The 26,283-nt window shown below is 41.7% G+C and overlaps 2 protein-coding genes and 1 pseudogene across 3 annotated transcripts; all 3 read left to right on the top strand.

Moving 5' to 3' along the window:
* Nucleotides 1–2,956: 2,956 nt before the first annotated feature.
* Nucleotides 2,957–18,115, top strand: prkacbb (protein kinase, cAMP-dependent, catalytic, beta b). 2 transcript variants are annotated; one of them, XM_014191049.2, is made up of 11 exons: nucleotides 2,957–3,308; nucleotides 8,779–8,787; nucleotides 9,589–9,650; nucleotides 9,926–10,054; nucleotides 11,823–11,921; nucleotides 12,188–12,270; nucleotides 13,494–13,620; nucleotides 14,855–14,950; nucleotides 15,113–15,235; nucleotides 15,501–15,665; nucleotides 16,389–18,115. In XM_014191049.2, the coding sequence occupies exons 1-11, from the start codon at nucleotides 3,263–3,265 to the stop codon at nucleotides 16,512–16,514; spliced, it is 1,065 nt and encodes a 354-aa protein (XP_014046524.1). In that variant the 5' UTR covers nucleotides 2,957–3,262; the 3' UTR covers nucleotides 16,515–18,115. The 2 variants fall into 2 exon arrangements, with proteins under 2 accessions (XP_014046524.1, XP_014046526.1); XM_014191051.2 differs by lacking the exon at nucleotides 8,779–8,787 and having other exon boundaries at nucleotides 2,959–3,308.
* Nucleotides 18,116–20,481: 2,366 nt separating this feature from the next.
* Nucleotides 20,482–22,475, top strand: exosc4 (exosome component 4). Its single transcript, NM_001140832.2, is given in 3 exon segments — nucleotides 20,482–21,080; nucleotides 21,512–21,718; nucleotides 21,973–22,475. Coding segments are annotated over 3 exon segments (738 nt in total). The 5' UTR covers nucleotides 20,482–20,909; the 3' UTR covers nucleotides 22,333–22,475.
* Nucleotides 22,476–23,557: 1,082 nt separating this feature from the next.
* LOC106599651 (glycosylphosphatidylinositol anchor attachment 1 protein-like) lies at nucleotides 23,558–26,283 on the top strand (annotated as a pseudogene).

Here is a 26,283-nt window from a genome sequence, read left to right as displayed (position 1 = left end):
GCTCCTTTGCACCCCAGTATCTCTACTTGCACATTCATCTTCTGCACATCTACCATTCCAGTGTTTAATTGCTATATTGTAATTACTTTGCCACCATGGCCTATTTATTGCCTTAACTCCCTTATCTTACCCCATTTGCACTCACTGTATATAGACTTTTTTTCTTTTTTTTTCTACTGTATTATTGACTATGTTTTGTTTATTCCATGTGTAACTCTGTGTTGTTGTATGTGTCGAATTGCTATGCTTTATCTTGGCCAGGTCGCAGTTGAAAATGAGAACTTGTTCTCAACTAGCCTACCTAAATAAAGGTGAAATAAATAAATAAATAAATAAATTACAAAGCCTGTAGGTGTGTTGGGTCATTGTCATGTTGAAAAACAAATGATAGTCTCACTAAGCGCAAACCAGATGGTATGGCGTATCGCTGCAGAATGCTGTGGTAGCCATGCTGATTAAGTGTGCCTTGAATACTAAATAAATCACCAACAGTGTCACCAGCAAAGCACCCCCACACCATCACACCTCCTCCTCCATGCTTCACGGTGGGAACTACACATGCAGAGATCATCCGTTCAACTACTCTGCGTTTCACAAAAACAGGGCGATTGGAACCTAAAATCGCAAATTTGGGCTCATCAGACCAAAGGACAGACTTCCACCGGTCTAATATCTTCACTATTATTCTACAATGTAGAAAATAGTTAAAATAAAGAAAAACCCTTGAATGAGTATGTGTGTACAAACTTTGGACTGGTACTGTATCTATTTTGAAATACAATTTAGAATTAAACTGTTTTTCAAAATTCAGAAGGTACTCGCACATCTGAGCTTTCTTTTTTGCCGGTGCATGGTAACAGTTGAATTAAATGAGAAAAAACAAAGCCGTGAGGCCGATACGTAAAGCTTATTAAAGAGCAGTGATACTATCAAGAGTGGTATGAGGGTTTCTTATTTTTTTCTCAGAATTAAACTGTTTAAAATGTATAGTATTGTTCCCTATATGATCAACTCATTGTTGTTTGTGAAATACATCCCTTTCTGTATGGTACTATATTTAGTCTTTGGACACATTTACACATTTGAATACATGTTCAAATGATCAGATCTTAATATTTGTTGGTATGTAGACCAATTTATATATAAACAATATCTAAAGAAATCCACACACACTCTCTCTCAAACACACATGCACATATGCAGTATAATCAAATCCATTGCAAGTCAATGGAGACTGAAGAGTGAGTCATTTTGCAGCATTTTTCCTCTTTCTCAGATCTTTATCATGTTCAGATCTTAATACTTTTTGTTATATAGAATGTCTTGCCAATACAGTGTATATTTTCTGTATATGTAAAATGACCTTACTGAAGAGCTCTGTGACGTTCAATGTGGCACCGTCATAGGATGCCACCTTTCCAACAAGTCAGTTCGTCAAATTTCTGCCCTGGTAGAGCTGCCCCGTCAACTGTAAGTGCTGTTATTTTGAAGTGGCAACATTTAGGAGCCGCAGTTCCAAGCTGCTTCTGGAAGCAACGTCAGCACAAGAACTGTTCGTTGGGAGCTTCATGAAATGGGTTTCCATGGCCGAGCAGCCGCACACAAGACTAAAATCACAATGTGCAATGTCAAGCATTGGCTGAAGTGGTGTAAAGCTTCATCACTCTCTGGAGTGATGAATCACGCTTCACCATCTGGCAATTCGACAGACGGATCTCGGTTTGGTAGATGCCAGAACGCTACCTACCCCAATGCATAGTGCCAACTGTAAAGTTTGGTGGAGAAGGAATAATGGTCTGGGGCTGTTTTTCATGTTTCGGGCTAGGCCCTTTAGTTCCAGTGAAGGGAAATCTTAACGCTATAGCATACAATGACATTTAGACGATTCTGTGCTTCCAACTTTGTGGCAACAGTTTTGGGGAAGGCCCTTTCCTGTTTTAGCATGACAATGCCGCAGCGCACAAAGCGAGGTCCATACAGAAATGGTTTGTCGAGATCGGTGTGGAAGAACTTGATTTGTCTGCACAGAGCCCTGACCTCAACCCATCGAACACCTTTGGGATGAATTGGAATGCCGACTGCGAGCCAGGCCTAATTGACAACATCAGTGGGCGACCTCACTAAGGCTTTTTTTTAACCTTTATTTAACTAGACAAGTCAGTTAAGAACAAATTCTTATTTACAATGACGGCCTATCCTTGCCAAACCTGGACAATGCTGGGCCAATTGTGCGCCACCCTATGGGACTCCCAATCACGGTGATACAGCCTGGATTCGAACCAGGGACTGTAGTGACTGAATGGAAGCAAGTCCCCGCAGCAATGTTCCAACATCTAGGGGCAATCCTTCCCAAAAGAGTGGAGGCTATTATTAAGGGGGGACCAATTCTATAATATTGCTCATGATTTTGGAATGAGATGTTCGACGAGTAGGTGTCCACATACTTATGCCCATGTATTGTAGTTACCACAGCTATTTAGCTAAAGGGTTAGCTGTATTAGATCATACTGTAGCGGTCCTTGCTATATGAGCCACGTAACCAAAGATAATTTAATCATTTTGAAAAGTTACAATTCCCACCAAGTGGGTTAACCCGTATTATTAGAGCAATGTTGAAAGTGATGTTGAAGGCAGACCGGGGTACTGCAGTCTGCCATTAGCAACTTAATTATCGTTATAACGTCTTCTGTGTGAGATGTCTTTTATAATCAGTTCACTGGTGTATTTTTGTATTTACACGAGGATTGACCAAGAAGATTGAGAATGCCATTTTTACATTCACTATAATGGGGGATCCTGTTTTCTGCAAACAATGCCTGCAGTACCACGGTCGGCCTTGAATTTCTGTGGCTTCAGTGAGAGGGGGCAGTCGTTCTCCCCTGGACCAACTCACAAGCCTCTAACTAAAAGCCTTTAGTAAAGGCGGAAGCAGATTGAGTGCGATATCCCATCTCTTCACATAGAAGGTCTTTGACCAAGCAATCAACAGTGAACGCTTGGGGGGAGAAGTGTGAGAGCAGTGACCGCTAGCTGCATGTCAGCGAGATAGAGAAGAGCCAGGAAGGGGAATATCTAAAGAAGGGGGGTGGTGAACAGGGATTTGGGCTCCTTCTTTCATATTTGGCTGTAACGTTATCAATTAAATTTCTCTATATAGTTCCAAATTAACGATTTTGCCTACAAGGGGAACACCACTCAACAACAGCTGTAGCTAGCTACCACCATCTCCCGCAGTCTGAGCGATCGCCGTGTCTTCCATACGATGGGAAACGCTGCTACCGCCAAGAAAGGCAACGAGCTGGAGAGCGGTGAGTTGGGGCGGTCGTGGAGCATTATCTTTACTAGCTAAAGTTAGCTAACTACCCAGTTAGTAAGCTAACATTAGCACATTCGATTTTTTTCTATGGACAACATCGGGAGGGCGCACACGCAAATGTATCGCTGATGTTGTAAACATTTACATGAATTACACCCTCGCCCCTATATTTTGCTATCGACGGTAATTTATAGTAATTGGTTTGTGAATTAATCCCAGCTAGATCACTAGCTACAGTACAAGGGATGTGTAACTAAATAGTTACAACCTGATCCAGAGGCCTAACTAGCTACTGACATTAGCTAGCGGGTTGTTTTAGCACTTTCGCTATGATGTTGTCTACCTAGCTAACGTCAGTGAGAGCTAGCTGTATATCAGCGTTAGTGAGCCACCACCAGGCCCGTGAGACATCACCAAGCCAGAGTAACGTTCAATGCCAGCTACAGTACTGTAGCATAGCCAGCCAAAGGCTTGACTATCTGACGTGTGTTAGTCCCATAGCCTATGAGGCCTGTTGTTTTGATATTGCGTTTGCAGATTGGAGTTTTTGGCTAGCTAATTTTGTAATCTTACAAGTGTGATAGATCATTAGCAACCAGAAGTACACTCCACTCCTAAACTATTTACAAATGTCATGTTAGATTAACCACAATAATGCTAAGTAGTTTAATAAGTATGGGGTTTCAATTATCAGTGCCTCCACATCTCAGTCTTGAGGCGCTGTATATATATACAGCTTTCCCTCTACAGTACTCTCTAGCGCTCCTCTAAACAGTGACCAAATATGGTGAAGAAATGACAAATGCCCACTTGCCATTCATAAAACCAGGCCCGTAATACAACCTTCCCAAGTGATTTATCTCACAAGTCATTTTGGTTTAGAGTCTGTTTAATCTTAGTGATGTGCAGTTCTACATGCACACGCACACACACACACACACAGCACAGTTTGTCATTGACTGGAACAGCTTGTCACCAGACCTTCGTAAGAGGATAAGGGGAATTACAAGCTTTGACGCAACTAGCCCTGGGACTATTCATTTGCAGTGGTACACTTTGACATATGTATGCTGATAATCAATGCACTCACTGCATGACTTGATACATTTGAAATGTTTCCCCATGAAGTCCTATACAGTCAGGAAGTTTGAGGCGTTGGTTTGTGTTCAGATCTGAATGTGTGTGAACTGCTTGCAAACTAATCTTACGCAAGTTAGTCTGGGAAATGCCACTGACTTGTGAGTTTGGATATATGCTGTTCCATCTACTTCACTTTTGATAAATGTACAGCCAAATTTGAACATTTATGGTAGGTAGTAATGTATCTAGGTCGTTTAAAAGCTTTGTCACTTTACAATGCTGTTAATCTGTTCATATGACATTTACTGAAGTGTTGGAAGAGACCAGGCAGAGGCACAGGAACCTGGTCAGCCACAGCTATCTTTCCAGTTTCAGGAAGCAAGCGGTGTTCTTTGATCTGATCAGTGCAACCAAAAGCCTGTGCTGTGCTGTCTGTTTTCCTGTCTGTTTTGACATAACATGAGCCCCAGTCTCTCAACCTTCTGGTGTTAAACCTGTCTAAGCCACAGTGCCCTCAACTGCTGCTGCTGCTACAGATTTGTCTGCCCTATTGCTGTTTACAGGGCCGGCAACCTGGTTCCTGATAATAGCCCATGTGTGTGTTGCACTAACCTCCTCACCAACTCCGACTCGTTGTCTTGGCTTGGCTCTTGGGAGATGTAAAAACACTCCCAGTTTGACAGGGAGGGAAAGAGGTAGGGAGGTAGGCTAATTCTGACACTGAATTCTGAGCCTTGTTTCACTGTTCCACGTCACAACCTTCCATGTTGTTAAACATGTTAGGCACATTTAAAAAAAATGGAAAATCTTGCATTAACCAACCATGTTCTAAAAATATGAACTTAGTGGTGCTCATCTCTAAAAACTGTACTGTGGTGTACAATACTGGACACCTAGCTTATGTCTTTTAAACGGGATCACATTCAGTAAAGTGAACAATAACCAGCTCTGATTATGTAAACATTTACATTAGCTAGGTGGTCATACAGTGCATTCAGAAAGTATTGAGACCCCTTGGCTTTTTCCACATTTTGTTACGTTACAGCCTTATTCTAAAATGTATTAAATAAATAAAAAATCCTCAATCTACACACACTACCCCATAATGACAAAGCGAAAAGGTTTTGTAGAATTATTTTCAAATATTACAAATAAAAAAACATACCTTATTTACATAGGTATTCAGACCCATTGCTATGAGACTTGAAATTGAGCTCAGGTGCATCCAGTTTCCATTGGTCATCCTTGAGATATTTCTACAACTTGATTGGAGTCCACCTGTGGAAAATTCAATTGATTGGACATTATTTGTCTATATAAGGTCCCACAGTTGACAGTGAATGTCAGAGCAAAAACCAAGCCATGAGGTCGAAGGAATTGTCCGTAGAGCTCCGAGACAGGATTATGTTGAGCCACAGATCTAGGGAATGGTACCAAAAGTTTTTCAGCGGGAAGTGACTGGGAGACGAGTCAGGATCGAGGGAATGATGTACAGAGAGATTCTTGATGAAAACATTCTCCAGAGCGCTCAGGACCTCATACTGGGGGGCAAAGACCCTAAGCACACAGACAAGACAACTCAGGGGTTGCTTTGGGACAAGTCTCTGGAGAGACCTGAAAATAGCTGTGCAGCAACGCTCCCCATCCAACCTGACAGAGCTTGAGAGGATCTGCAGAGAAGAATGGGAGAAACTCCCCAAATACAGGTGTGCCAAGCTTATAGCATCATACCCAAGAAGACTTGAGGCTGTAACTGTTGCCAAAGGTGTTTCAACAATGTACTGATTAAAGGGTCTGAATACACTATATAAATGTGTTAATTAAAACAAACAAAAAATCATATACAGTATAGTCTACCAGGGTAATGTGGGATTTTTAGTGGTTCAACACACTGTAGCCTATATAAAAAGAACTGCACAATTATTGAAGCCTTTTTCTGTTTGCTACATCTTTGTATTTGTACAGAATTTGCCATTCTAGTCATGTCTGTTGTAACTTTCTTATCCACTGGAGTCATTAACAAACATTCTAATTAGTCGTCTTGTGTTTTTCTTTGTCAAACTGAATTCCAGAAGAAGAATGACAACTCTTTCTCTCTGTCTCTAATAGAGGTCGACCGATTTATGATTTTTCAACGCCGATACCGATTTATTGGAGGACCAAAAAAACGATACCGATTAATCGGCCAATTTATTATATATTTTTTGTTGTTGTTGTAATAATGACAATTACAACAATATTGAATGAACACTTATTTTAACTTAATATAATACAACAATAAAATCAATTTAGCCTCAAATAAATAATGAAACATGTTCAATTTGGTTTAAATAATGCAAAAACAAAGTGTTGGAGAAGAAAGTAAAAGTGCAATATGTGCCATGTAAAAAAGCTAACGTTTAAGTTCCTTGCTCAGAACATGACAACATATGAAAGCTGGTGGTTCCTTTTAACATGAGTTTTCAATATTCCCAGGTAAGAAGCTGTAGTTATTATAGGAATTATAGACTATTTCTCTCTATACGATTTGTATTTCATATACCTTTGACTATTGGATGTTCTTATAGGCACTTTAGTATTGCCAGTGTAACAGTATAGCTTCCTTCCCTCTCCTCGCTCCTACCTGGGCTCGAACCAGGAACACATCGACAACAGCCACCCTCGAAGCGGCGTTACCCATGCAGAGCAAGGGGAACAACTACTCCAAGTCTCAGAGCGAGTGACGTTTGAAACGCTATTAGCGCGCACCCCGCTAACTAGCTAGCCATTTCACATCTGTTACACCAGCCTAATCTTGGGAGTTGATAGGCTTGAAGTCATAAACAGCGCAATGCTTGAAGCATTGCGAAGAGCTGCTGGCAAAACGCACGAAAGTGCTGTTTGAATGAATGCTTACGAGCCTGCTGGTGCCTACCATCGCTCAGTCAGAGTGCTCTATCAAATCATAGACTTAATTATAACATAATAACACACAGAAATACAAGCCTAAGGTCATTAATATGGTCGAATCCGGAAACTATCATCTCAAAAACAAAACGTTTATTCTTTCAGTGAAATACGGAACCATTCCGTATTTTATCTAACGGGTGGCATCCATAATTCTAAATATTCCTGTTACATTGCACAACCTTCAATGTTATGTCATAATTACGTAAAATTCTGGCAAATTAGTTCGCAACAAGCCAGGAGGCCCAAACTGTTGCATATACCCTGACTCTGCGTGCAATGAACGCAAGAGAAGTGACACAATTTCACCTGGTTAATATTGCCTGCTAAACTGGATTTCTTTTAGCTAAATATGCAGGTTTAAAAATCAATAATTCTGTGTATTGATTTTAAGAAAGGCATTGATGTTTATGGTTAGGTACAGTCGTGCAACGATTGTGCTTTTTTCGCAAATGCGCTTTTGTTAAATCTTCCCCCATTTGGCTTAGTTGGCTGTCTTTGTTAGGAAGAAATAATCTTCACACAGTTCGCAACGAGCCAGGCTGCCCAAACTGCTGCATATACCCTGACTCTGTTGCAAGAGAAGTGACACAATTTTCCTAGTTTAAAGAAATTCATGTTAGCAGGCAATATTAACTAAATATGCAGGTTTAAAAATATATACTTGTGTATTGATTTTAAGAAAGGCATTGATGTTTATGGTTAGGTACACGTTGGAGCAACGACAGTCCTTTTTCGCGAATGAGCACCGCATTGATTATATGCAACGCAGGACAGGCTAGATAAACTAGTAATATCATCAACCATGTGTAGTTAACTAGTGATTATGATTGATTAATTGTTTTTTATAAGAAGTTTAATGCTAGCTAGCAACTTACCGTGGCTCCTTACTGCATTCGCGTAACAAGCAGGCTCCTCGTGGAGTGCAATGTGAAGCAGGTGGTTAGAGCGTTCGACTAGTTAACCGTAAGGTTGCAAGATTGAATCCCCTAGCTGACAAGGTAAAAATCTGTTGTTCTGCCCCTGAACAAGGCAGTTAACCCACCGTTCCTAGGCCGTCATTGAACATAAGAATGTGTTCATAACTGACTTGCCTAGTTAAATAAAGGTGTTAAAAAAAAATAGTCGGCCAAATCGGTGTCCAAAAATACCGATGTCCGATTGTTATGAAAACTTGAAATCGGCCCTAATTAATCGGCCATTCCGATTAATCGGTCGACCTCTAGTCTCTAATACTGTCTTTTTCTTTCCTTCGTTGTCATCTTCTATTGTTCTTCACTGCATATGGTCCATGTTTGTTGATCTGATATACTTCTTAGATTTATGCACTCTCTCTCTCTCTCTCTCTCTCTCTCTCTCTCTCTCTCTCTCTCTCGTCTCTTTCTTCCACATCATCCCTTCCACATTGTTCCTGCAAATCCTTGGGTGATCTATAGAGACTTTTGGTATGCCCATTCTTCCACTAGATTCCCAAAATGACAGAAGTCCGAAACCTTGCACACATTGATTCTATTGTAAATGAACCCAAGCTTGGCTTGTAGTAGTGGTTCAGTATATGCTTCGATCTAGGTTCTGTCAAAACCATTACCTCAACCTCTGTTTTTGTCATCTGCATTCTGTCATTCTGGATATCTCCTGTCTGCTGTGTTTTTCCATGTGTTTTGGTTTGTTCTTGCTTGTCAAAAACAATTCTGTATATAATACGCTGAGTGTTAAAGCCTTCCCGTGAACAGTATTGGGCCCTAATGCACAGTCAGTGCAGAAAGAAAGTGATGCACAAGAGTTCTGCATGCTTCGAGAGAGCCCAGCCTCTTCACCTGTCTTAGTGAATTCTTACATCCCCCTATCTATTTAAAAAAAGAGAAATGGAGCTCTTGGCATCACTTCTTACTTAGACTGCCAGTCTTGGTTGGTGTGTTTTTTTGTATCACTACAAACAAACGTTTTGATGTTGTTGTCCCCCCCCCTTCTCCGTACATGTATTTTGTGGATGTAAAATGCAGATAGGAGTTCGGTTAGTTAGACCTTAGCAGTCTTCGTCTCCATTGAATTAAATTTCATACTGATTTTGTTACAATTGATACCCTGTCACTGTTCTACAATTTCCACATAAGATTTCCTTTGTACTTTGTTGCCCACTCCATGCAAATCAAATCCCAAGTCAATAAATAGGAATGAATCATGCGTTGACAGACAATTCCTTCCTGTTAGCTAATTGTGCCTGTGTATATCTTTCTTCCATACAGTGAAAGAGTTCCTAGCCAAAGCCAAAGAAGACTTCTTACGGAAATGGGAATGTCCACCACAGGTGAGATGTTTTCAATGCTCTTTAAGGTTGGAGCCACAAATCCAGGGTTTGGGGACTCTTTCTCGTTTATTCTTTCTGTGATTCCTCACATCCTATCTCTTTGCCTTCTTCTAAAACGAATTGGGGAGAAGGTCCAAAGTCCTTCACCAATGTGTATAGAAAAGGAGACGTGGATGTGGGGAATATCTAAGTTGAACTGAGTAAAAGCCTGGGACTGCTGCTGTGGTATATCCATTAGGTAATCCACACCCTGTGTTTTGTGTGACCCATTCTAGAGCACGACGGGCCTAGATGACTTTGACAGGCTAAAGACCCTCGGTACAGGCTCGTTTGGAAGAGTCATGCTGGTCAAACATAAAGGAACAGAGCAGTTCTTCGCCATGAAAATACTGGACAAGCAAAAGGTTGGTGCCCAGTGGAAAACAGCTGGCCTTTTCAAGGACGGGTAACCCATGTATGAGCTGACAAGGCAATGTATCGCCTTGCTATGGGAAGAGGATGAAGAGATGCTATTTTAGGGCATCAAACGGGGCAACAAGTGCAAAGCCTTGGTCAAGTGGGTATCACTCTAGGCAGAAAGCACATGCATGCCTCCCCACTGAAGACCTGGGTTCAACCCTGATTTCCCCCCCCCCCACCTATGTCTACCTCCTTACTCTCATCCCAGCTGTTTGTACCCGTCTAAATGAAGTATCAAAAATACAGTAAAGATAGTGTGCAATTCCACTCTCCAATAAAATAATATCAAACAAAAAATGGGACAAGAATTAATTAAAACACTGTAGATCAGTCGTATTCAAACTTTTCCAGCGGGAACCCATTTTTTTCACCAGAATTTCTCGCAACCCCATCCCAAATCTAATGACACAACCTTAAAAATCGGTACATTTCGATTTTTACATCAACAAATACCTTTTAATTCATTACATTTATCTCTTATCAAAACTAAAAGAAAACAAATAGAATTTTATTGAGTAAATTTATTTTTTTATTATCTTTCTCAAATGTATGTTGTGACTTGTTCCATACAATAACATGTACTCAAATATTTGTAATTTTTTATTGGGCAACGCCACTGCAAGGTTGCGACCCCAACTTTGAATACCACTGCTGTAGATGTTATCTGGTGGCATAACATAAGTATGATTGTGTAATGTTAGTACCAGCCGGCAGTAATGTCTTCCAGTGGTTCCTCCCATCACATGCACGGATATGATCTGACCTGTTAGTGTCTGGATTATAATACCATAGTCTCTTTCCAACCTCTCCCTCAATGTGAGCAAGACAAAGGAGCTGATCGTGGACTACAGGTAAATGAGGGCTGACAGGCCCACATTGACGGGGCTGTAGTGGAGCGGGTCGAGAGTTTCAAGCTCCTTGGTGTCTACATCACCCACAAACTATCCTGGTCCAAACATACCAAGACAGTCGTGAAGAGGGCATGACAACACCTTTTCCCCCTCAGGGATTTGGCATGGGTCCCCAGATCAAAGTTCTACGGCTGCACCATCGAGAGCATCCTGACCGGTTGCATCACCGCCTGGTATGGCAACTGGTCGGCATCCGACCGTATGGCGCTACAGAGGGTATTGCGTATGGCCCTGTACATCACTAGGGCCAAGCTTCCTGCCATCCAGGACCTATATACTAGGCGGTGTCAGAGGAAGGGCCAAAAAATGGTCAGCCCCCCCCCCCTTTTGTTTTTACACTGCTGCTACTCGCTGTTTATATATGCATAGTCACTTTACCCCTATGTACATGTACAAATTACCTCGACTAACCTGTACCCCCACACATTGACTCGCTACCGGTACCCCCTGTATATAGCCTCGTTATTGTATCTTATTTTTTTTATTTAGTAAATATTTTCATAACTCAATTTTTTGAACTGCATTGTTGGTTAAGGGCTTGTAAGTAAGCATTTCACGGTAAGGTCTACAGCTGTTGTATTTGGCGCGTGTGACAAAAATGTGATTACTGGAATGCAATCTAAAAGCTGTCCTAGCCACGCAAGCCTCCTGATCTCGCGGGCTAACATAAATGGTCTGGTAATTACAAGACTAAAGCCCTACCCCCCCAAAAAAACCTCTACAACTTTGTCATGCCATCATTAAACTGTAATTAAATTGTCGGTCAAGACTGTTGTCTGATGATCACTTCTTTGTCTGGTAGGTGGTGAAACTCAAGCAAATAGAACACACGCTAAATGAGAAGAGAATATTGCAGGCCGTGTCATTTCCCTTCCTCGTCAGACTTGATTATGCCTTCAAGGTACAGTTCAGTTTTTTTCCCTTCTGCATACAGTGTTTTTAATCTGGCCATTGAGATCAGAGGCTATGAATCAAGCGTCTCAAACTAGGAGTGCTGATTTTAGGGCTCATTTTTCCTTTTTGATCATAATGAATTTGATTTAAATGGCCACGGGGGGCGGGGGGCTTATCCCAGCACTATGAGACGCTTAATACATATGGCCTCTTTATTATTCAGTTACCTCAGGGTCTGACTGGATTTGTTTATGTCTGTCTGTCCCTCCACAGGACAACTCCAATTTGTACATGGTGATGGAGTATGTTCCAGGAGGAGAGATGTTCTCACATCTAAGACGAATCGGAAGGTTCAGGTGAGTGTCCGTCTGAACGTTCTGCTCATCAATACAGTATCTGGTTGATTATAAGTTGTTTATAGATTTTCCATTTGTTGATTGAAAATTGTTTTGGGAAACATTTATTTTTACCTACATTCATCTATGTAATTTTTGGGGACAGTGAATTTAAAACATTTTGGCTTTGTTCTCCAGAATTAGATTTCAGATCAGAAGTTCTATATGAGGGTATTTTCTATATGAGGGTATTTTCATACATATGTTTTACCATTTAGAAATGAATGCACTTTATGTATCTAGTCCCCCCATTTTGAAGGTTGTTGGAAGTATTTAGAAAATTCAGTAATAAAAGTTGAGTATTTGGTCCCATATTCCTAGCACGCAATGACTACATCACGCTTGTGAATCAACAAAGTTGTTGGATGCGTTTTCAGTTTGTTTTGGTTGTGTTTCAGATTATTTTGTGCCCAATAGAAATTAATTCTAAATAATGTGTTATTTTGGAGTTACGTTTATTGTAAATAAGGCTGTAAAGTAATGATTATCCGTAATCATGGTAGCATCCACATTATTGTAGAAGTGTTCAGAAACATATTCTATTCTTATTTACAATTAAAATGACTCCAAAATGAGAAAGGGAAAGGGGATACCAGTTGTACAACTGAATGTATTCAACATAAATGTGTCTTCCGCATTTAACCCAACTCCTCTGAGTCAGAGAGGTGCCGGGGGCTTGCCTTAACCGATATCCACGTCATCGGTGCCCAGTTGTTTTTCGGGGTTAACTGCCTTGCTCAGGGGCAGATGTCGGCTCAGGGATTCGATCCAGCAATCTTTTGGTTACCGACCCAACGCTCCTACCCACCAGGCTACCTACCACACGACATAATCCTGCAAATGCATCCAACAAGTTTGTAGAGTCACAACCTTGACGTCGTCATTGCATGCTGGGAATATGGGACCAAATAGTAAACTTTTGTACTTTTTTTGTTGTTGTAACTTTTGTACCAACAGAATACACTACAACAGAAATCCAAATACTTATGACGCCTTCAAATGGGGGGGACTAGATAAAGTGCATTAAATGTTTTCGCTTCACTGTCCAAATAAATACAGAGGGGAGTGTGTTTGTTTATTTTAAATTCAGTGCTCATATAGCTGGTAGTTAATTACAACTCCGATTACATTTTTGCGCTTACTACATGATCAGTTAAACAGATTCTCCTCCCTTTCCTTCACAGTGAACCGCACGCACGGTTTTACGCGGCCCAGATAGTACTGACGTTTGAGTACCTCCATTCACTAGACCTTATCTACAGAGATCTGAAGCCTGAGAACCTTCTAATCGATCAGCATGGCTACATCCAGGTATGCGTGACCAGTGCTTCAAGTGGATCATTTTCATTGTACAGCACCAGGGTTCTTATTTTAGAGCCAATGTTGCATAAGGGATGCCGGTAGGCCTACTGACAGGGATGCAAACCCGTCGCTTTTCGGCGATATTCACCGTTTTGATCTCAAAATGGGCCATCCAAGTGAATCGTGTAGATACGAAGAGAAAAAGGGGAAGGGGTCTGTGTCTCATATTGAAATCATTGACTGAGCACAGGAAGTTAAAGGTATTGAACTCGTAATTCCTGAAAATAATGCATTAGTTGCATTTCCTGCAACTTTCTGAAGAAGTAAAACTTGTGTGTGTGTTGTGTAGCCAGTTAGCATGCTGAAACATTTCTGAAGGCTTTCCAAAAAAAACTTCCAAATTAAATATTGTCTGCAAAGTAGGCTTACCTGGCTGGTAGAATGATATCATGATAAATTTGTACCAATCAGGTTCACATGAAACACCGCTACAGAAACACTGCTACTAGCCAAACACAATAGGCTCTTGCTGATGCACAATTGAATTAAAAGGCAACTACTCTCCCACATAGATGAATACATTTCTTGACCTCAAATGTGGTCTCCTGATGTGTTTTTAAGCATGGTTGTGGACTTAGAACATAACATTTTGTTGGTTTTTCTGAAAATTCTGAAACCTGGAAAAGCTAAACCAAGAACAGAATTTGGCAAAAAAATAAAACTGATTTTTAGAGTGCCCTATGTATTGCTGTCTGGGGAGGCAGATTATCATTATCTGTCATGATAAACCTTAAACCAGACCAAAGAGCCCAACTCCCCCCTACCCCAGGACACAATTTTCTCTGTCTATTGTGGTTTGTAAAGTTAGGAGTGTTGCGATTATTCAAATGTGTATTTATTACTTGTTATTCTCTGAAAATAAGCCAATTTTCTTGCTCCTCGCACAGATTGTTCATGTATACAAGTGAATTTTTGTGTTACCATTTTGGGCCCTCACCAGTTTGCATCCTTGTTCTCAAACAGAACATTTGAGGTGCCAGTACTGTGTACCGGTGAGCACCGGCCCAACTGGAGCACTGTGTGTGACACATCACTGCCTATGGCGTATACTGCAATGTCAAATCAAATGGATTTCTAAAGCCCTTCTTACATCAGCTGATATCTCAAAGTGCTTTGCAGAAATGATGGGTTATGTTTTCTCTGCTATGATGCTTTACCGACTGTACGTGTTCTTGGTGGTCAGGTGACAGACTTTGGATTTGCCAAGAGGGTAAAAGGCAGAACCTGGACGTTGTGTGGAACTCCAGAGTACCTGGCGCCCGAGATCATCCTCAGCAAGGTGAGAGTCCTGTCTGTCTCTCTCTCTCTCACACACACACACACACACACACACAGTGCATTAAATTACTACATTTGAAGACATGGAACATTAGTTTGTTGCCATGAATTTAGATTACAGATATGTGTCTGTGAACTACATTTGTCATTGTGCTGTGTGTAGGGCTACAACAAAGCAGTGGACTGGTGGGCCCTGGGGGTCCTTATATATGAGATGGCTGCTGGATACCCTCCCTTCTTTGCTGACCAGCCTATTCAGATCTATGAGAAGATTGTGTCTGGAAAGGTATGGACAAGTCCATTTTTACATTAAGCATGTCTGAAATGGCCTACCTATTTAACCTCAGGTTTTAACACATTTTGAACACCTGTCATGTTCTCATGGAGTAAGTTTAAACTCAGTAGGAGGTTTTAGCTGCCCAATGAATGCTTGGCTTGCTTTTGGCTTAGCCTCTTCTGTCTTTAATCACTTACTATACAGGTCCAACTAGGAGCAAATTTACATTTCTCAATACATGACCATTTAGACAAACCTCGGTGTCCCCCTGTAGGTCCGCTTCCCATCCCACTTTAGCTCTGACCTGAAGGACCTGCTGAGGAACCTGCTGCAGGTGGACCTGACCAAACGCTACGGCAACCTGAAGAACGGCGTCAACGACATCAAAGGACACAAGTGGTTCGCTACAACGGACTGGATTGCCATCTACGAGAGGAAGGTACATACAAGGCTGTGTTGGAGGATGAGGACAATCAATGCGAAGTTGAATTGCTTTTTATAGCATCTAACTTTTATGAAACACATTGGCCAAATTCTTGCCAACTAATTACTAAAACGACATACTGTGTATTAATCATACTACATACTATTTCAGCAACAAATATCAACATACTACTCAGCCATACTGAGAAGGCATAATCTACATGCACAATCTCTCTTGTCACACGCCATTCGTACATTTTTGCAGAGCATGTCCCCTATTCTGATTAGCTGTTGTCAAACAGACGTGGGTCTGAAAATACTTATTCTCTTCCTCAATAGTGTGCAGCGAATTCTAAATGAAAAGCCAAAATGAGTATGACATCCTGGGATTTAAAGTATGCTACATTTTTAAATTTCACGTACTATAAAACGTTCTATTTTCACATCGCCAAAAATCCTAACACAAGTACGGGTATTCAGACAAGGCCTCTGTATTTTATTAGTGTCCAGTAGCACTTTCTTGAGTATTGTGATCTTACAACAATAGTCTTTATATGGTGTCATAATGTTTTCTATTTGACTTACTAGAATGACTTCATAATGCATTTTGCTGAAAGGAGGTATTACCTAGGCATCTGAAAATTCTTGCAGTATTAGAATCTCATTGAAGTACTGGCTTGGTCTCCTCTAATCCACACTCTAACTCCGCTCCTGGTTGTCCTGCTCTCTGTGTTGTCAGGTGGAAGCCCCGTTCATACCAAAGTGTCGAGGCGCTGGAGACACGAGCAACTTCGACGACTACGAGGAGGAGGAGATCCGCGTTTCCGTAACGGAAAAATGCGCAAAGGAGTTTTCCGAGTTTTAGGACGTGCACACGTGGATATATCAGGGCTAAAACACACATGAAAAATAAGGGGATCTTTGCACTCTTCTAAAGACTTGGGGTTGGAGCAGAGACCATTGTTCAACTATTACTACGTAGTTCCTTCATTCCACAAGGCTGAATGAGGTCGCCATGATCCTTGGGTGCCAATGATAACACCTTCACTGTCACACATACCTGCGTATTAAAGCAGACACGCCACTTTTTTTTTTTTTTTATCCCCTCTCCCCACTCTGTTTTTGAACTTTGAAGCAGTTGTTGTCTTGGATGTTGTGCTCCCCTTTACAGATGTGATATTTTTCGATTTAGGAGAAAAACCAGAGAGGGTAACTATATGAGGCCAATTTCATGTAAGTCCACGCAGTGTAACTTCAAACCGACTCGTCTGTGGCAGTATCACACATGGTTGTGCGGTTTTGTAGGGCAGTGCCTCCAGTCGTCAACCGTTTCGATTTTATGGTCTGTTACAAATCTGATGCTTTTCAATAGAAAATGATTCTCACCTTCTACTAGGACAATGTTTTGGCCAGCTTTCAGAAATAGTATTTGTCCTTTGTGTATATTTTTTTGTCACTAAGTAAGACACATTAAACACCATTGAGTGCTAAGAGCATGACCAAAATACAACTAATTGGGTGACAGAGGAAGAGAGGTCCCTTCCTTTCTTTGCCTTTGTCAGTAGACCCCTTTAGACCAATTCCAACGGCCCCACAAAGCGTCCATTCTCTGGCCCATTGGTATTCTAGCCCTGCAACAGGGAAGTCATTGCAGGGAATGGCGAACCCAAATACAAACAGAAAATAACACAAGTTGTCAGAGAAATTCTAGAATTTGTTGAATTTGTAATCTCTCCTTTATATTTAACATTTTAATACATGGATTAAAACTGAAGGTTTTTTGGTCCCTAAGATTTCAGGTCCGCTAATAAAAAAGGACACTTTTAAATGAATTTGTGGAGCTGCGGAGCTCCTGATGCGTTAAAGTGAAATCAAGTCCTTTTGAGGTGCGCTCTTTAAATTGATCAGTTCAGTGTGTATAGTGTTGTGGCTTTTGCCTCAACATTGTTAGTAAAACCAGTACACACTTCATAACAATATATTGATGCTAAGCAGTCTTGCAAGCTTCTCAAAAGGGATCGCAAAACACAATTTTTTTCCCCCCCATGTTTTTCCCTATTGCTGTTCTTGATTTCCCTCCTTTCCTTGTTTGTTTCATTCTTATGACAGAATGTAGTGTTGCAACTTATAGGTATGCATAGTTTGAAATGCTTGATTAAGGTACATTAGTTTTTTTCTCACAGACATACACTGGCAAAAAAACAAACAAGACTGCTCCTTGACCTTTGTATCACATATAATCCAGTCATTGTTCAGCTCATTACATAAGTATATGCATTGTTTCATATGTTTTTATTTATACACATTAGAGATGCTAATACATTTTATTTTTTAAAGTGTCAACGTTTGGAAAGTTTTTTTTTGTAATCTTGTGGTGTAAATACCGGCATACTGCTCTAGGAGTGTTCATGTGTGGGCCTTATATTTGTCAAACTATATAAAGCAGGATATCATCCAAGAGAGAGACCAGGCTTCATCACACATCATGACTGAAATGTTCATGTACTTGTTCACTTTTTTTTTATCACTTTCGCGTATGTCATAGGTTTTGTTTGGCATGTCCACTTCTCTCAGTTAAATCATTTTCATAATTTCCCAGTCGAATGAGATGGCTTTGGCATTACAATGAGTTTGGCTATAAATTAAGTAATTCGGGAAATTCCATCAACATTTTATTTTATTGTATACGATTCACAAGTGATTACATTTCCTGAAGAAAATGTGTTTTCCTTAGCTGTCTTAAAATATTTGTATGGTAATGGGAGATGTGTTAAATGTGGAATCAAAGCTCTTTAGAAGCTGAAGCGGTTCAATATAGTAAGAATAGGTCTGATTTACTAGTAGACTGCTATATATGAAAAAATGGCAGTTTGCCTCCAAAATGAAATGTGCCTGAAACTCGTCAGGGATGTGCTATCCTACTCCTGACACCAGTGTAGTTTAATTAGGAGTTACCCTGAACAGACCTTAAACCCTCTTCCCTGTGAATGTCATTCCAAAACCATTATGCCAAAAGTCTTAAATGGGTGGTTCACTTTTATTTTGTACCAAATCTATGTTTTTATGTAAATGGTATAAGTGTCCAGACATTTTTTTCCTTTAGATTTCACTTGCTTTTGTGAAACCAACAGACTTCCTCATTGCTCCTTCTGCTTCAGTATGGGGCCCACTAGCCCTCCATGACTCTCAGTTCTATTACATTAGTCAGTTTATTGAACAAAGGCGTCTTCTGTACGGGGGAATTTAATTAAGAGCCTCGACGCTCAGTCTGAACATTAACACGCATCGCTTGCGGTACATTTTTGTAAGCATAATACTTATCTTTCATATCAGCGAGGGGGAAAAAATAATTGATACACCTTTTTATAGGGTTAGTGTCCCCACACGGCCATATCCATGTTACAGCGCCTGTTTACGGATGACAGAAGGACCGCCTGTGCTAATTATCTATCTAGCATGTCCCGAACACCTGTATGTAACGCAAGAAAGGCCGCCAGAAACGTGTTGTCACGGAGGAAAAATACTGTCTGCTGCAACTGTGATAAAGCCGGGTAAAACAGTGTACAGTAAGTGTGTATTTCGCGTTTGTAAAATTAGTTTGATGTGATATGAAAGTAAAAGGCTTTACGTTTCTAGAACCGCATTGCAATTGAGAATCTATTCACGTTTAGATGGAGTATTTGGCTGCCATAGCCAGTCTACTTCTGGAAAGAAGGTCCTTGTTGGACCTTAAGTATTAACGAACGGTAGGCTCCTTAAAACCTTTTTACTGCGGTGGGCTAAATCAGGGTCACAGTGTTTCTTGGTCTTAAACAAATCTTCTTTGAAACAAAACTATATACGTCACACACATGGTTATGGGCTTAAAAATTGAGACACTGGTACCATATCAGATAGAGTTCAAATGTACTCCAATTTGAGTTTGCATCCAAATGTTACACTTTATATACAGCACATACGAATTATAACACACAATTTTCTGTTAAAAAAAAAAAATTTGTACATGATGTTTATTAATTAGGAAAAATAATATTACACCCATGAGGACTGCAGGAAAGGGCTCCAAGTACATATTCGGCTAGAGGGCCATGGATAAACACAAAGGTACACAAAAAAAGGTACTTTTGTAAATAGCAAAGCTCTCTACAGTGATGCAGGTCTTTAGAGGTTGTACACAACCTTATTCCATTTTGTTGGACTCAAGCGATACTTATGAGTGCGAGCTTGTGGTGATAAGACAAATGAGAAAGCACGCGCATGCTCGCAAAAGAGTGAATGGAAAATGGTTACATTTCCATGCAATTTACATCAAACAGAGATTTGGTTAAAAAAAGGTCATCACTACTTTAAATGTCTTGGTAAGGTCGCCACATCGTATTTGGTTTAGTTATATGTTAGTGATGGGAAGTTCGGCTCTTATTACTGACTTGGATCTTTCCGACTCGTTCAGTCAGAAGAACGAATCGTTCGACTCATTTCGTTCATTTGAGTCATTAATACCCAGAGCACGCAGGACCACCTATCAGCGAAAGATGAACAGAAAACTCGAGTCGATGACCATAGGGGGTATATTGGAGCTATCATTTGTGACAAGACTTGTAAACGTGTGCTTTAAACAATGTACATTTGTTGATTGCTAGGCATACAAATAATATTATTTATTGATACATTTGAAACGAGATCTAGTTGTGGCGCAACAAGACTATATTGTGAACAACTCTTGGCGGAATGCATTGCTTGGTGATAAGCACAGTCCCAAATGATTCGTTCTCGAGTTCGAGTAATTTGAGCAGAGGCTGTGTATGTGTTGGTTCTACAAAGAGGCTGTGTCCATAACATTCAATAATCAATTAATTGCACTCATTCTTGCATCATGTGAATAATTATCAGTTCTAAACATGTATTGTTCTTCTCCATGCTTATTTCATGATTTATTTTACTGCGCTCATATGACAGACGGTTAGTGGTTGGAGCACATCTCTGGGGCCGCTGAGACGTAGGAGCGTGTATTAATCCTGCTGTTTGACTCATTGCAACCAGCACTAGTAGGTCAAACGAGCGACTGAAATGAACGAGTCACGCAGAAAGACGAAAAATCGAGTCAGTAAAAAGAGTCGTTCAAAAATAATGACTCATTCGCGAACTGTACATCACTATTTCGGTTGCCTAAAGCCACCGTATCTACTCCAGTGGGCGTGTGGGTAATGTAGTGTATAACACACGTGCGTAGTATTCTATCGCCAGTTCAAACGTTAAAAATATGGCCGGCCTGGAATTATTGTCAGATCAAGGATATCGTCTTGATGGAAGAAAAGCTGCTGAACTGCGGAAAGTACAAGCTCGTATGGGTGTATTTGCCCAAGCTGACGGGTCTGCGTACATAGAACAGGGAAATACCAAAGCGCTGGCAGTTGTGTATGGTCCTCATGAAGTAAGTTTCTTGCTAAAATAGCGTGTTAGCAAGATAACTAGTTAGCTAACGTTACATGCTAACATACAACTGAGATTAATTACCTACGGAAATTGCTTCAGCTCGGCTAGCATTTCAGATCAATTTGTTTATCCAAATTGTAATTTTTCCAACATAGCCAACGTAAATGTGTTCGGCCCCCTTGTTCTAGTCTAGAGAGCTAAACTAGCCACCCTGCGCACTTCCACCTGTGCCTAGGGTCCAGACCTCTTGGCAGATATGGTAGTATACACAGGGAGACTACACTTTCCACCTATGGTCCAAGAAAACGTGAGGGTATACCACTGCTGCCACCAATGCAGTGATTGAGAATCTCACTGAAGAATCAGTGAGACTGCAGTTAGGGGGTTCGAGAGGAGTTTATTTAAAATCAAATGTTCTCTGTTCTCCAGGTGCGAGGCTCCCGCAGCAAGACCCTCCATGACCGTGCTGTCATCAACTGCCAATACAGCATGGCGACCTTCAGTACAGCGGAGAGGAAGAGAAGACCCCACGGGGATCGCAAGTCCACAGAGATGAGCCTTCACCTCAAGCAGACTTTCGAGGCAGCGGTGTTGACTAATCTGTACCCACGCTCTCAAATAGACATTTATGTCAAGGTACCACACTATTTCAGATATGAATGAACTATGAAATGGGTTGTGGTGGAGTCTGATGCTATTCATAAAATGGTGAAATGAAAGTGGTTGTTTATCCTGTCTTTGGGGTTTGGAACCAATTTTTAAGTTTTGTTTGGTTAGTTTCATGTTCTCGGGTATAGAGATTTCTTCATCAATTTGAACCCTGAAACAAGGGGTTAAAAAAAAAAACCTGACTTGAATTGAAACATTTCACACTCCCTCTTCCCTCTCAGATCTTGCAGTCAGATGGAGGGAACTACAGCGCGTGTGTGAACGCCGCCACTCTGGCAGTAGTCGATGCGGGCATCCCCATGCGTGACTATGTGTGCGCCTGCACTGCGGGCTTTGTGGATGAGACCCCATTGGCAGACCTGTGCCATGCTGAAGAGAGTGGAGGGGGCACATCACTGGCCCTGGCATTGTTGCCCCGTGGCGGGCACATCGCCCTGCTACAGATGGACGCCCGACTCCACCAGGACCACCTAGAGACACTGATGGAGGCGGCAATGACGGCCTGTAAGGGCGTCAGCAAAGTGTTGGACGAGGTGGTGAGGCAGCATCTACAGGTGGTGTCTGCGCTGACTGGAGAGTGATGTAGCTTGGACTTTGGGGTAGATTGGTCTGCGTGAAAGGCAGGGGAGGTAGAGGAGCAGATGGAGTAAACATTTTTATTTTATTGTACAATCGTGTTATGCTTTTGTATGAAATGCTTTATAAAAAAATGTAATCTAAACCCATTGATGTGTTCTGTCTGTGTTTTGAATGATCCATAAACTTGACTGAGATGATTGGTTGACAGAGAGCCATAGATAAGGGTCTACATCAGATAAATCAGTCAGCAAAAATAAACCTACTGCTTTGTAGCATCACCTGAACTGTGTGTTTTTTTTAAATGGATTTCTGTGAAACTTTGTTAAGGTCATCTTCCAAACCAACAGGGAGAGCCAGTCATACATGGCAAACAGTAATCTATATTTATGTATACTGAACAAAATGTAAAGTGATTTTTTTTTTCTAAAGCGAGAGTTGAGTTGGTCACACAATAGTACGGTAAGAAACGAGGAAAAACATGTAGCGCAGTATGGCCTAGCTGCACCTGTCATCTTGGGTGTTACCCTTACTGTGCCAGAGAGGTAGGCTCTGGCTTATAACTACACATTTGTAGAGGTATTAAGACACATTGTTTGGTTGAAAATAAACACCGTTTCAGGATTTGCGTGTGCAACGTACCTGGTTCTATGACGCCAGCTAACACATCTTACCAATCAATATTGGGTTAGCAGGTACGTTAGCTACTAGCTAGGTTAACGATGTTGAGCGCTAAAGCTAACGCTACATTATTGAATATTATTGTGTGAGTCTTAGATTCCAAGGGTCCAGCTGAGCCAGTGTGAGTGGTACAAGGCAACAATATGGGACTGCTGTCTGACCCAAACAAAGGCGAGCCCTGACCGACCTTCTCACCTGTTTCAATGCACCAATTTGGTGAGTCCTTGTAGAATCCTGAGGGAGAATCCATTGTGGAATGGAATGTAACTGGGCATCCTCTTGATGTATCCAATCCACTTTGTAGGGTATCATTTAAATTGTTCCCCTATAAAAGTAGGGTGAGTCAGCCTGATAAGCCTTCTTCCTATTGCCTATCACTAAGGTCAGGAAAAATGATCTGCCCTTCCTATCACTAACCCCAACTTTGACATTCAGTGCTTAATTTACCTATCACAATTCCAGCTGTAAGAATGATATAATCCCCCTGTCCTCTCCCATAACATTCCTTCTGCGTTTCTCATCCTCTCCTTTCCTCTCCTCTGTAGTGGAATGCCGGTGGATTGGCTGGTGTATACTATGCAGTCTCAAGGGCTGGAAGTGTTTACTCAGAGCTTCACCTGCAAACTTCCCTTCCCCGATGAAAACAAAGAGAGATATGCGAGTGTGTGCTAAGACAAAGATGTCTAAACATGCATTTAATTTGATCACAGTGCGCACACACTTTCACACAGATGCATTCCTTCCTCTCAGGCTTTAATTTCTTCTCTTTCTCTCACTCATCCTTTTCTCTGTTTGTCTGTCTCTCTCGGTCAGATGGTGCATGGCACTAACATTTATGGGATCCTGCGGGCCCCCAGAGCCCCTCGTACTGAAGCCCTGGTGCTGAGCGCCCCCTGTAGTGAGGGAAACAACAACAACCAGGCTGGGCCTTTCCCAGTACTTCAGGAGTAAGCATACTACTTACACAGACCATTGGAGAAGCACCACACAAGCATACACCCCTACCTTCTTTCTTTAATTAATCAGTCAATGATTCGGTCTCTTCTCAGGTCAGATCCACTGGGCTAAGGATATCTTTCTGGCGAATGAACATGACCTGATCGGCATGCAGGCCTGGCTCGAGGGATACCACCACACCAACACCACTGGTCAGTACCTGCATCTCTGTAATGATGTAACCCTGAAATGCACCAGTCGTAGAGACACCATTATGGACTCTGTATGTATTCTCAATGTCTCTATACCATCAACCCCAAACCTGCCACCACTGTGCCTCACTCTGGGTCCCCCAGGTGGTGACTGGTCTCCGCTGCAGGGGAGAGGTGGCTCCATCCAGGCAGCACTGACATCATCACCAGTCTGCACCTGGTTAAGGAGGGGCTCAATGGCCAGCTGCCAAACCTGGACCTGGCCAACCTCTTCTAAGCCTTCTGCCAGAAGATGGTATACCTGTGTACCATCCAGGGAAAGGTAAGGAGGAAGTCCAAATGCCAGTAGTTACGTCAGTGAGTAATTAATTTGATATACTTGCAGAAGGTACTTCGATTTGGAAAAATGTTTTCAGAGGTCTAATAATAGCACACCACAAACATTTCAGCTTGTCCCTTCCTCTGTATTTGTGTCAGGTAAGGACGAGCCAGTAATAACATGTGTAATTATCTGGCTGTCATGCTGACTGCCCTCTCTCCATCCAGCTCCAGAGGAATGAGGTCGGGCTACAGCTACGCGGCCCAGACCATGATGGTGTTGAAGCAGGCCAGCGGGAGGCCCTGGAGGGACCACGGCCCATTCCTTAGATACCACAGAGGCTGCCACCGTCAGGGGCATCAACACCTTCAGACAGTACAAGACCGACACCACCACTATCGGCAGGTCAGCTACTGATGTCCAAGCTTCAATTCAGATGATCAGAAAACATTAACATTTTTGTAATTTCTATGGTGACATTTTCACTCTTAAAATTCCATGCAAATAAGCCTGTGTGTGTCCCTCATCCTCAGGCTCCTGGAGGGGATATACGGGAAGCTGAACAACCTCCTGGAGCGTCTGCACCAGTTATACTTCTCATGCCCTCACTCTCTCGCTTTGCCTCCTCCAGTGGTTACTACATGCCCACCTTCGGTCAGCTGGCTGTCATCATGCTGCTGCGTGTGTCCTTTGACCTCTGGGACCTTGGGGATTCTAGTTTTATTTAACCGTTATTTAACCAGGTACACCAATTGAGGTCAGATTACCTTTTTCCGAAGGGAGACCTGGCCAAGAGGGGAGGATGGTTGGAATTTACTTTCTCCTCCTCTGTCCTTCCATCAGCTCAGGGATCCTGTCTATACTGACTCCAGTAGTGATCAGTCATATGACAGGGGTAGCTCTGTACACCCTCCCCATCCTCTCACAGCAGATGGCTGTGCAACACTTCCCTGTGTCTGAGACTGAAACTGTGGTCCTCACTGCTATTGTCATCTACACAGCAGGCCCTGCCACACAACACACACAGGTACACACACACCCTCACATCCCTCTCTTTCTCTCCCTCTCAAATACACACACTCAAAGAAAACACAACCTGTGTTTTCCCACTAGCGCTGGCTGTCGGCTATAGAGCCGGTTACACACTCATTATAAGCCGGGTACTTTTTCCACTTAAATTAACTAGGCTACTTTTTCAATTCGCATATCAGAAAAATAGGCAGCAGAGCTTCTAGCGATCTTGATAGGACAGGTGCCTGTCAATCACAAAGTGAGCGATGACAGGGAAACACTGCTGGTTTGACTGTCTGTCCCACCTCCCGGTACCTGTGGGTGTGTGTTGTGTACGCTGTGGTTGCAGTCACATTTCTTTACACGAAGGGTGAGAGCATGATGCTCCTTCATCGTCTGTGAGTCAATTTGCACGTCCCATATAATGTCGTCATGATGAGTCGAAATTCCAATTAGCCTATTGTTTTCTGGCACATTCATTTATTTTCCTTTGCAATTCGTACACAGCCACAAATTGGTGGCGCATAGGCTTACTCTGATTTGATTGACGAACAGCAAGCTTGACTAGTTTATAAATGGTGTGGAACTGACTGAATAAAGGCGATCTCATATCCTTTACATTCATAAATCATACAATGTAGTTATGTCTATGATATCGCATTGGGACAAGTAAACTAAAGTTCTCGTTTGTATTTTTGATATGAACTCCATCAGGACGTGCCAGACAGTGATGTTAAAGTGACTGACTCATCAGTTGTACACTGGTAGACTTTTTGTCTATTATCTGCAGGAACAAT

This window comes from Salmo salar, chromosome ssa03, assembly GCF_905237065.1.
Source record: "Salmo salar chromosome ssa03, Ssal_v3.1, whole genome shotgun sequence".
NCBI lineage: Eukaryota > Metazoa > Chordata > Actinopteri > Salmoniformes > Salmonidae > Salmo > Salmo salar.
Note: the sequence above shows the minus strand (reverse complement) of the source record. Positions and strands in the feature narration are given on the sequence as shown.

Bases quoted from the DNA above. Each gene is read 5' to 3' on its own strand.
- prkacbb (XM_014191049.2), top strand. From the start codon at position 3,263: ATGGGAAACGCTGCTACCGCCAAGAAAGGCAACGAGCTGGAGAGCG. The intron at 10,055-11,822 runs GTTGGTGCCCAG...TTTGTCTGGTAG, and splicing joins AAATACTGGACAAGCAAAAG to GTGGTGAAACTCAAGCAAAT. The intron at 15,236-15,500 runs GTATGGACAAGT...GTCCCCCTGTAG, and splicing joins AGAAGATTGTGTCTGGAAAG to GTCCGCTTCCCATCCCACTT.